Source organism: Hemicordylus capensis, chromosome 3 (genome assembly GCF_027244095.1).
Source record: "Hemicordylus capensis ecotype Gifberg chromosome 3, rHemCap1.1.pri, whole genome shotgun sequence".
In the NCBI taxonomy this organism is placed as follows: Eukaryota; Metazoa; Chordata; class Lepidosauria; order Squamata; family Cordylidae; genus Hemicordylus; species Hemicordylus capensis.
Window position 1 is genome coordinate 120,498,745 of NC_069659.1, and position 12,159 is coordinate 120,510,903.

The 12,159-nt window shown below is 43.9% G+C and overlaps 1 protein-coding gene across 4 annotated transcripts; it reads left to right on the forward strand.

Annotated features, from left to right (window-relative positions):
- The first annotated feature begins 2,636 nt into the window (after window positions 1–2,636).
- LOC128349096 (claudin-34-like) lies at window positions 2,637–10,174 on the forward strand. 4 transcript variants are annotated; one of them, XM_053305019.1, is made up of 3 exons: window positions 2,637–2,684; window positions 2,941–3,081; window positions 5,550–10,174. In XM_053305019.1, exon 3 carries the CDS (start codon window positions 8,875–8,877, stop codon window positions 9,916–9,918), a length of 1,044 nt encoding a protein of 347 aa, XP_053160994.1. In that variant the 5' UTR covers window positions 2,637–2,684; window positions 2,941–3,081; window positions 5,550–8,874; the 3' UTR covers window positions 9,919–10,174. The 4 variants fall into 4 exon arrangements, with proteins under 4 accessions (XP_053160994.1, XP_053160997.1, XP_053160996.1 ...); XM_053305022.1 differs by lacking the exons at window positions 2,637–2,684; window positions 2,941–3,081 and adding an exon at window positions 3,691–3,898 and having other exon boundaries at window positions 5,550–5,612; window positions 8,928–10,174; XM_053305021.1 differs by lacking the exons at window positions 2,637–2,684; window positions 2,941–3,081 and adding an exon at window positions 3,691–3,898 and having other exon boundaries at window positions 8,928–10,174.
- Window positions 10,175–12,159: the final 1,985 nt, after the last annotated feature.

Consider the following 12,159-nt stretch of genomic DNA (forward strand, 5'->3'; position numbering starts at 1 on the left):
GCGACCCGATCACTTTGCATTTGGGTGTCCGCCAAGGATGCCCACTGAGCCCATTACTTTATGGTTTTGCCCTGGATCCGATCCTGATCAGGGTTCAGAGAGAACTCCATCTGCGAGGACTCATGGTCTCTATCCCTCCGCCCTGCGAGATCTTCCCGGGAGGGAGGAGGAGGGAGAGTGATGGGATAGCTGAACCACCAGTCCACTCAGAACCGCATTCTGAGTTTAGGGTAAAATTTGTAGCTCATGCCGATGATGTTACATTACTGTTATCGAATGAAAATGAAATCTCTGTAATACTAGACCTCTTCTGGGAATATGGCAAGATCTCGGGTTCAGAATTAAATGCTGACAAAAGTGTATTTGTTAAAATGGACCCTGGACGCCAGCAACTCTCATGACTACCCATCTCTGAATGTAAAAGCAAAGGGGCCCCAGGGTTTAAGCTGAAGTGGGTAGGTACAGTAAACATTTTGGGGATTGAATATGTGATTAAGGAAAAAGTCTGGGGGGGGGGGAATTGGACAGATTGGGAAGAAAAAGTAATGCTTAAAATCACCATGTGGAAAAAATGGAGCCTTGCCATGTACCAGAAAGCGGTTTACATCCGGACTTACCTGATACCCCGGGTGCATAACCTGGTGGTAGTCTACCCTCCTCCGCTCGATCTCCTTCAGAGAGTTGAAAGCCAGATCTTCTGTCTAGTATGGCACACAGCGTCCTTCCTTTTGGCCCATGCGGTAGCATTTAAGGAGGTTGAGCGGGGAGGCGTAGCCCTACCTGTCCTGCAACCCTATTTTGCAGGGCAGCTATTCACACTTTAAAAAATGGAAGGTTGAACCGGATCTATTTAAAGGATCCTTCTCAGTTAAGCAGCTAGGGAAAACAATTTATGGAGAGATTCTAGAAGTGGGTTTTTAAAAACTTGATTTAGAACGTAAACGCTACAAACACCGCACTTCACAGTACTTGTTGCAACCTGATCACCCTATCGCTCTTTTTAAGGAGAAAAGGGTCCCTTTCCATTTATGGGAAATGAGGTGGCGTTTATACCACCAAGTACTACCGCTTAATGCGGCTAAGCTAGGGCTCCCAGAGGACCAGCAAGAGTGCCCTAAAATTACCTGTAAACAGAAAGCTAGTGAGCTAGGCAAAACATTCAGGGAAACCCATTCACATTTCTTAAAAGAGTGTGTGGTAGCCAAAAGAGTGTGGCAGGGAGTAAGCAAGTTGTTAGAGTGGCCTGATTTGGAAAAACAGACTTGGGAAGAACTAACCTCGGGTTTGAGCGATAGAACCTCTTTTCAAGGTCCCAGAAAGAAACCTTCAAGGAAACGGGATGGAACAGGTGCCCTCATACTAGGGAATTGGAACGTTCCCCTTCTCGTAATCAGGTTAGTAAACCTGTATGTCATTTATGCAATTCCGTTAGAAGTTGTTGATTTTTACCCACAATATGTAAAGCAGCAGAGCACTAAGGAATGAGCACACAATCCAGTTGCAGAGTAGGTAGCAGAGGATGGTTTGGATATTGCAGCTATTTAGAGAAAACACATGGAGATCGTTGTATGACTAAACACGAAATATTTATTGGTTAAATACACGTAGATGGGAAAGACCTATATCTAATCTAAAGGACTACATAATGGATAGGTAAGGAGAGAGAGAGATGTTTCCATCTGCTCTCGAGGAGGAAAGGAAGGATTGTGACTCAGCACAGGAAGTGCTGCAGAGTCAGTTCAGGGGTCATAGAGTAGGGACAGATAGGGAGACCCTTACTCACTATCTCTACTCCCAATGCCCCTAGTGGTCATTAGGACAGTTGGTGCAAAAGGTCAATGCCATGGAAGTTCATTTCCAACAGCTCCTACATAGGAATAGGGAGGGAAGATGTGACCAAGAGGTTCACATGCATGAGACAGTAAATCTCTTCAGGAAAAGTTTGTATGGTTATGTGCAAAAAGACAAGTGTATCTCTTCTCAACAGCAATGGGACAAATTATGGAAATGGACGTTGGACGTAAACCACCCCCCCGATTACCTGATGTGCCTTGTAATCCCCCATCCCCGAGTTACAGTACTGCCTGCATATACTTTATAACCCTGTTGGTTTCCAAATCCTTGTGTGTAAATCTTTGTAGATATATGATGTACAAACAACCACGTTTTATATAATTGTGCTTTAGCAACATACTGTATGCTTTGGTAGTTTGTTGGTACAATAAAAAAAATCTTTTCTTATAAAAAAAATCCCAAAAAAATCTTGTCCTATCTTGGAGAAGCCAGGGAGGGAACTTGAAACCTTCTGTTCTTCCCAGAGCAGCTTCATCCCGAGGGGAATATCTTGCAGTGCTCACACATCAAGCTTCCCATTCAGATGCAACCAGGGCAGACCCTGCTTAGCTATGGGGACAAGTCATGCTTGCTACCACAAGACCAGCTCTCCTCTCCTATTCTGGCTTCAGTGTCTAACCTTCTTGGCTCCTAGTGACTGTCGTCCAGAGCTCAGCTACCTGATAACTGCTTTCTATTTGGGGCATGCTTGCAGTTAGAACTGTGTGCCACACCTCCCAGGTCCTTAGCCATGCCCCCTAAATAATGTGCACACAGTCACGTCCTTCTCCTTATTTTCATGAGGTGAATGCTGAGGATTATAGTGGCACAATCATGCCAGTAAAGCTCAGGTGAGTATTTCCAACATTCTGTCATTATAAGCCTTGAACATTCTGTTGCTTATAAAGTGAAAGGTATCCACCTAATCTCTCTGAAATCATGAACACATCAACTAGGGGATGAGAGGCACGACTTCTCTGAATTTGGCGCAAACCTGTTGCAAAATGGATGAGATACCTCACTTTACATTTTTAACTCCTAAAACGTGCTGGCTATGTTTTTCACCACATAGAATGTATATTTTTAAAATGTTTGATGTCTTTTTAGTATTACCCCAAACTTCAGGTACATACTGGACTGGTGCCTTTTGCTGAAAGTAACTAAGGGGGTTAGCTGAAAGCATAACTGAGTCTGCCCAGTGAGAATTCTGAAGCCAAAGTTGGGAGGAGCAAGGCCTGGCAATTTCTAGTAAGTAATTTCCTGGTTCTGGACGCAGGTGTCATAAGGACAGTCTATGAGCACTCTGGCACTTATCTAGTTAAACTACTATCCCCCCCCCCAGCCCCCGCCACCCCTTTCCTTGCATGGGCTTTTGTTTTCTCCTTCTGCCCCCTTTCTCTCACCTCCACCACAGGGGGAAAGCAGAGGGCCTCGGCAAAGCTTGGAATAAATTACTAGAAAGTAACTCCATTGATTCCACATAATGATACTTTCCCAAATAATTTACAGATTTCTATGAGAATTATTTGCAGAACTCAGATTATCCATTTCCCCCCTCCTGGGGGGATTCTTGGATGTAGTTGCAGGTGTTTGCATCTTGCTTCTTGTCAGCTGGGAGTTTTACTCTGTAGTACCCAAGCAGAATATCACTTCCCCTCCTACATTCAACATGCCCTGAAGTGCAGAAGACATAGGCAGAACTGGGGGTGGGGGGGAGGGCACGTGCCCTAGGCACCACCAATGTGGGGGCGCCACGCCAGTCCCTGCCACCCCCACCCCATTGCCCACCTGCCCAGCCCCAGGGCGCTCAGCCACTTGCCTCCAGCTCCGGCCTAGGATCGGCAGCGAGGCCTAGGATCGGAGCAGCCTGCAAACTGCAGAGCTCTTCTCTCCCTGCCTCTCAGCTGATGGTTGGCTGGGCGGGGCTTCCAGAGAGGCCTCCGAGTAGGCCTCCCTGAAGCCTGAACTCGGCAGGCCCCAAGAAAGGCAGGAAGGAGGCTGGCAGAGCTCCCTGCAGCAGACCCTCCCTGCAGCAGACCAGACCATCCAGCACAGCTTTTGCAAGGTAGGCTGTGAATTCCTTTTTGTGGTTACCCCCATATATAGGGATCTGCTTGCCACAGGGCTTTGATATGGGTGGTGGGGCGAGACTGAGAAGTCTCTGAATATTTCATTTAAAACAGACTGGGAAATGTGCTGGCTTTAAAATCAAAAACTATCTAAGGCCTATAAGTGGCTTGTTTCATGTCAGAAAATTACAAAAACGTCTGGAACAAATATTTATTTATTCATTCATTCTCTCATTCATTTATAAATGCACTTATGTTCAAGTTGTTTTGCAACCCAGAAGGTCTGAGTGAGAACTGTGAAGCATGTGTTGTGCTTTTATTTTATTTTATTTTATTTTATTTTTCTTGTGTGTGAACTTCTCTCCAATAACTTGCAGGGACTTCAGGGTAAATCTGGCCAACATGTGAATGCAGCACCTCCATTCCAGAGGAGATGTGTGTTAAAGCACTTTAAAAGCCTCGTGTGAAAAACCTCCAGGAATCAAACTTTACTGAATTTGTTCAGAATTCTGAGAAAACAAACATAGGCTCACCCTGGCTGGTTGAAAGTCTCCTTTGCTAATCTGCAGCGAGGGGGCCATTTTAATAATTAGCGTTGCTAGTGTGTTCTAGGCATTAAATATATAGTACTCAATGTATATCACTATATACTGTGAAGTGTGCATGTGTGTATTCAGTGAAATGTATTTCCAGGCAGCATACTTACTTTGAGATATCAGACTTAAATCCTTGGGGGCCTGGGATGTGCGGAGGCCCTGGACTTTGAGGGGCTGGGGCCCCATTTTAAAATCTCATCTTGGCCCATTCCAACCTTGCTATGCCCCTGGCGGTCACTACACATGGGTTTCTGCACAACACCTGCACAGAAGAAACTTCCATGTAGAAAATGTGTCTCTTGTCAATTGACCCTGAATTTTTCCATCCATGACTGGGATATTTGAGAGTTAGAGTCAATAATAAAAGAACAGCACACTGCTTGTGACAGGAAGGGGCAAATTACAATGATTTCTTAGTCTGGCAGGGGCTGGTTTTGGCCCTGGCAGAACTTGGCTGTCTGCTCCTGTTGCAAATGCCTCTTTCTAGTGTGGCAAACTAATGTATCCTCCTCCCTCTTGGTGTCAAAGGAAGCACTGGTGTGGTGAATGCACATATACCCACCCCATCATGAGCCAACAGTCATCATAAGACAAAGGCTGGCAGGAATCATTCACTGGTTTATAGACACCCCACCACCACCTTCTTCTTCCCCTATTTTGCTAGTGGCTATTTGGGCAGGTGATCCTCTAGGACAAAGTCGTGTTTTTTAAAAAGAATGAGATGAGACAGAGAAAATGACACTTGGAATCCTCACATAACTCCTGACTGTTGTTCTAAGTCTTTTACAGAGATGGCTCATGTTTTCAGGTTTTGATCAACAACCATGTCTAGATGGTACAGTGTTCCTTTTAACAAGGATTTCCAGATATTGTTGACTACAAGTCCCATCATTCCTGTTTGGACAGGGGCGCAATTTCAGTGCTTGCCCTAGGCGCTATTTTCTCTAGTTACGCCTCTGGCAGAAGAGCAGAGAGTTGGTGCTGCTGTTCCTGCTGGGATCTTATCAGCCATTCTACTGTTGGTCAGTGGGACTTTCTCATTCTCATTCAGGTGTTCTGCCACTGCAGCCGCTAAGTGAAAACAGAAATGTGCCCAATGAGACCATTTTTACAGGTAAGCATACCAGTCTAGACACTCATTCCTCCATGGAAGAGCTAACTTCTGAACAGAAAGAAATGGTCAGTGTCTTTGGATATAGGTTGTCTGTTTTACTAATAGGACATGCTAGTGGGATGAATGGCTGGATCACTTTGCTGCTTCATTGGTTACACACTCTATATGCTATTCTATATAAATCTTCATTTATGGATGGTTTAAAATATTCCAATAAGTAGTATCACCTTTGCTTGACTTCCTTTTACTGACAAAGTGGTTTTGGATTCTTTACAGCCAGAACCCAAAGGCAGGCAAGCTCAAATGCCTCCTCCTTAAACATGTGTACATACCAATTGCAGGGAAATCACTTCCAAGAAAGTGACTGCCATCCAAACTAATGCTGCATTTCTGCTAAGTCAGAAGTTCGAGGTCCAGACTAGTGTTGCACTGGTGCAAAAGGGTGCCTTTTTGGAATGCCGCAAACTGTTGGGAGGTGACTCTGGGGAGGAACGTAATTCACATTAGACATACTGGGGGAACCCCCCCCCCAGATTTGCAGCAACACCCTCTTATTGTTGATGGCCTTATTTTGACACCAAGCGTGAGGCAATCCATGACTCTGAGATAATAGGAAGCAATGACAACATGACCCTATTGCTGCTGCTGTTCCTGAAAACACCCATTAATTCACACTGTCTAATGCTGTTCAGGCACAGATACAGAAAACGATGGGTGACAATAACTTTATTTGTATTAGAAAATAAGTCAGGGAAATGAATGAGGCAACAACTTGCACTTGATATTTTTTATTCTGTGATCATTTAAAATTAGGCTAACATTTTTTAGATCCATAGTTCAAGAAGGGAAAGATAGGTATATTTTTGAACTGCCAAGAGCCATCTGGGTGAGGCAGTATAAAAACCTAAACAAACAAATAAATAAATAAATAAATAAGAGGGTAAACTCCTAATGTATACATAGAAATTCACCATTCCCTCCCCATGTTCAGTTTGAAATGTTACAATCTAAATAGCAATAGCACTTACATTTATATACCGCTCTATAGCTGGAAGCTCTCTAAGCGGTTTACAATGATTTAGCATATTGCCCCCAACATTCTGGGTACTCATTTTACCGACCTCGGAAGGATGAGTCAACCTTGAGCCCCTGGTCAGGATTGAACTTGTAACCTTCTGGTTACAGGGCGGCAGTTTTACCACTGCGCCACCAGGGGCTCTTAAGTCAGGCAGTCAGGCCTTCATGTACTTTCATTTGGTTGTGATTACAAATCACACACACACCCCTAATTTGCAACAACAAAAATGTCTCAAGGCATCTTAGATAGCAAAAGGAAAATGAAAACAATTCCTATCCCAGAAGGCTGCCTCCTCTAAAAAGAAGCCCAAGGGAGACATTAACAAGATCCTCTGGGAAGGCTGCGATGCTAAATTGAATAGGCACACTTGCTCTCCACTCATGAAAAATAGGACCGTCTCCCCTTTAAAAAATGTGCCCCTTTTACAGTTAGCAGTTAGCAGGGCAGTTGGCAACATTCTTACCTATTACCAGCTCAGAACTCTACAGAGGGGTTGCCGTGGCGCCCAGCTCAAACGCTCACAGGTCTTCCTTCAGGCGAGGAAGGCAGCTTGAAGACCTGGATCTTTGCACGCTACGGTCTTGAGCCATACATACTGGTACATGCTACAGTACTTGGCAGATACATGTAAGTATTTGCTATGAAGCGCTCCCGCCTTCTCAAAGAGTAAGAAGTCCAGTGGTAGTGCTGCTGCTTTTCCATTGGCTAAGGAAGCACTTGAGAATTACGTTCATGTAATAATGGGTTGTATTTCCAAGACTACAGGTAGAGCATAGCTGAAGCCATGGATTTCTGCTGCAGACAGCAAAACTGCTGATCCTGCCTCAGATTCCCAAAGAGAACAATTGCTTGGACTCACAGCTTTCCAGGCTGCTTCTGGTCCAGCTAAACCTACACTCCTCTACCTCTGATTCATTCTCCCTGTCTTTGCATATGTGAACTCCTCCCTCTCTTTTGACTGATTGACTGCCCTCCTCCCCCACACCCTTTAAAATATAACAACTGAAGGCTGCTGAGAAAAGGCCATTCCAGGAACGTAACTATAATAGGGCAAGGGGAGAGAGTTGTCTGGGGCCCATTGCCTTGCCCCCCCCCGACCGAGGCTAGTCACATGACTGACCCCCCCAGCCACGCACCCGCCTTGACATCCTCCAGTTGTATTCATACTCCGAAATTGATGTGAGGGTTAAGTTACCAGAAGCTACCAGAACAGCATGTATTTCTCTAGTACCATTTAATGACTTGCATCGTCCACAATTTACAAAACCTTGGAAAAAATAATTTAGGATGATATTCTATTGTGGCACATAGGGGTGTGTGTGTGTGTGTATGTGTATATATACACACACACATACACACACACTTTTTCTTAGCACTATTCAGCCTCATTTAAGATTTATTTACTTCATGAGCTGAACTTCAGTGAGGGGAGTGGGCCATTTTAAAATCCACTCCAACCTTGCTATGCCCCTAGGCCATTCATTGAGGTCATTCACACAATCAAAAACTGGGTTCTTCCCAGTTTGGGGAACTGTGTGCACTCCCAATTTTCAGTTGTGAGGAGCAAGGTAAAGAGGAAATCCTGGGTAGAAGTGATTGTGTGGAAGCAAGGTTGTGGGAAACCCTACCCAGGTTTTCCTCCTACATTGTTTCCACAGAATCACTTCTACCCGGGTTTCCACCTACCTTGCTTAATCACAAAATTGGGAGCACATGGTACACACCTGCCAAACCCTGCTACAACACAGGTTTTGGTTGTGTGAATGACCTCAGTGACTTTGGTTAGATGTCTGTGAGAGAAAACTGCAGCAAAACCATTCACAGTAATCAATATAGCCAAAACTGTGTGGGTGGGTGCAGATGCTGCTCAAAGTATAGAATCCGCTCCTTTTCTGGGCACGTAACCTTTCAGCCTAGTATTTGAATCTTGACCTGTTGACCGCTTTCCCAGGAGCCCTTTCTACTTCCTTGTAAAAGGACTGTTGGGAGCTTGGTGGTGGGGCAGTTTAAGTAGCTTCAAGAAGTCTGCATTCAAAGGTGGGGAAACAGTTCCTGACACTTATAATGGAAGAGGCAGCAGACTTCCATTCTTACGTTTGCAGGTGGGATATGTGATGTTCTAGAACAAAGTTCAAAGCTGAACAGGGTTCTTATTGGTGCAATTCCTTGTCCAAACTTTAAAAGATGTACTTACATGTGTATAATGGCATATACATATGTGTGTGTGTTTTTTCCAGTAAATCTGCAGTTTCCAAGATGGGCGACGTCGTAATCAATACCGTAGTATCAACTGGTGCAGTATTAAAAATTAAGAAATGCCTGGCTGAGGTCAGCTTCTTTCAACTTTGTGCCTTTTTCCTGAGCCTTAGTGGATGGCTTATGTGTATGACATCCGCAATCCTTGTCCAGTGGAGAGTGTGGCACGTTAGTAACCACTATGGTGGAACCAGCATTGCTTGGATTGGGATTTGGGAGACCTGCCGTGTTGATGAAGATCCGTCTATTGTTGATGAGCAAAATCTCATGAACTGTACAGAACTCAGCAACCTACACACCTTCCTCCCCAGTGAGATTATAGCTGCCCAGAATCTCATGGTACTCGCTACCATTGCGGGGGCAGTGCAAACAGGCTTTCTCTCTGTGGCCTTCTTAAATATATATAAGAAGCAAAAACAGAGAAAACATGTTTCCAACCTTTTTTTGATTGCAGGCCTTCTAAATTTATCATCAGGAATAGGTGTCTTCATTCCAATTGTTTGGAATATGGTTTCTGTCTTGTCAGAAGCACCAATTTTCTTCCCTGAAGATTTCCATTTACCACATAAACCAGAATACCAATATGTTGGAGCTGCGCTTCCGATTGGGCTGATTTCTGCTATTTCCCAGATCTTGAGCGGATGTTTTATTCTGTGCAATAACCATTTGGCAGTCAAGAAAATGTCAGCACTGGCAACAGAGGCATCTGCAAGGGCAAGTGAAACCACTCTTTGTCAAAAGTGTTCATTGTCCTTAGTGCCTAAAACCCCAAAGCCAGAGGAATCTGCTTCTGTGACCATCGAGAGCCCATTGGACGTGCAACACATTGAAAACCCATCTGTGATTCTCCAGATGGATAACTTCTCTGAAGACGTGACCAATCCCAGGGAGCCTGTTCCATCACTGCCCAAAAGTCACATTGTATTGGTGACTCCATACACTGAACCAACAGTTGGTGATGAATCTAAATAATCAGATTCTAAACACACCAGGACATGAGCTGTATACATTTGAAAGTTATAGAAACCTTTGAAAGGGACAGTGGGTCTGTTTATGTTGCAGGAATATTTGTTTGTTTGTTTATTGCTGTAGGGGTTGTTTTTATACTTTGGGGATAACTTTTGTGCTGTTAACAATAATGGCTGTTTTCATGGTATAGGCTACTATTATCTTTGATAGTTTTATGTTTCTCACCTTTTATTAAAAATATCCAGCTATTTTAATCACATGATTGGCTCTTGTTATTTCATTAGTATGAAACAATGTACAATACCTTGATAACTAAAGTGCCACCCGGTCACATCACTGCCCTGCCTGAACACCCAAACCACAGGCAATTCAGGGGGTGGGGAGTTCCAACTATCATGAAATTACCACTTTAATTTCTGATCTGCCAATGAAAGCAATTTAACTGGCTGATCTGCCAATGAAAGCAATTAACTATCCAAAATGATAGAAGGGATAATTAGATTCTAAAGCTAGAAAAGACAAAGCGAGATGATATTTATGATAAGAACCATGGACTAATGTTCTCACTAACCATATGGAGGTACTGCGTGCAAGATACCTGCATGCAAAGCACATAAATTGCATGCAACCTAGAGCCGCACTGAGCAGGGGCCATGTTCCCTGTAGCAGTGATTCCCAGAAGTTATCAACTACATCATCTTCAGCTGCAGTGGCCTTTGGGTATTATGGGATATAGTCAACCACATCTGGGAATCCCTTTTACAGGGAACACTAGTGGGCAGGGGTGGGGCTGATTTTCACCATCTCTTCTTCTCCCAGAAGTGCTGTTTAATATACATAAATATGTCCTTGGGGGCTGCACAGGGGCAAAAGGGACATATTCTTGTATGTTTTATATGTTTGTATGAGCACTTTCAGGGCAAGGGCAGATTGGCTAAAATTTGTTCCACCTTTGCACACAGAGCCTGCACACAGTTAGTGAGGATGCTGACTGTTTGCTATGTGCAACTACTTAACAGAATAAATGTACCGGTTAGGATCTGTCATATTTTGTGTTGCACTACAGAACAGACACTAGAGGGAGGAAGAGTCAAATAAATGTTCATCATACAAAATATTACTAAGTTGCTGAATGACACAATGCTTAGTATTATTCAACAATAACTGCAGTTATTGTAGTTCTATTGAGCAATAACTATTGAGCAATAATCTACTAGTTTTCAACAAAAGTGCCAAAAGGAGTGTCAGATTTTATACTGACCCTATTCCTGAAAGAGCTGTCTGAAAAGCAAAAATTAACCAGGTGGATGCTTATTTTATTGCATGCCTGGAAAGGCCTGCTTAACATCTTGCCTACCTTGTTGCCAAACCATGCATGTCACTAAAAGGAATATTGTACCTCCATCTTCCTTTTCTAAAAAATATAGCAACCAGAAAAAACCCCAATCAAATAGTGTGGAGAGAAGGGCTTTTGGCCCTCGCTTTCAAAGCTGCTATTTGCCTGTCAACAATACTTTGAGGTTGCTTTAAGACAGCTCTTAAAAGCGAAGATCTGTTGCAAAACTGGCAACCCTCCAGTGCCAAATACATGGAATCTCCCACTTGTATCTTCTTTATACTGTAGTGTAGGCCAAAGAGGGTCCCCTGGTGGCTGCATACTGGATCTGTCTTCCAATTGTCTGAATTTGAACACTGGTGGCCCTACTAAATTTTAACTAAAATTTAGAATAAAAATTTACCAGTGTAGAAATAGTGGCCAATATGACCTGCAGCCCTCTGGCAATGGTAAGAAGGCTGTGGGGCCACAAGAAGCCTTCAGTGTGCCTGCACTGAAGGCTTCTTCATGCAGCAGAAGGGGAGAGTGCTTGTCACATCTCCTCCCTACTTCTTCCTTCCAAAAGTCTTGTCCTCTTGTATAAATATGTTCCTGATGTTGCTCAGCCCTCAGGGACAGATTTATACAAGCAGACAGGGCTTTTCAGAGGAGATGTGCAAATAGCGTGTCGTCCCCCCCCCCAGTTCAGTCCACTTTGGAAAGAAGCCTTTGGTGTAGGGACACAGAGGCTTCATTTGTGGACCCTCACCCCTTTGTAGTCCTCCTTCTGTCATTGTAAAACTGTAGATCATGTTGGCCACTGCTTGCAACATAAGCCATCTTCAGATGGTAGATATCCATGGATGCTGTCACTGTCACAGCATCCCCAGAAGTCCACTGCAGAGCCATACAGTGAAGACAGATGTTGT

Coding starts and splice junctions, on each gene's coding strand:
- LOC128349096 (XM_053305019.1), top strand. CDS start 8,875: ATGTACTTACATGTGTATAATGGCATATACATATGTGTGTGTGTTTTT.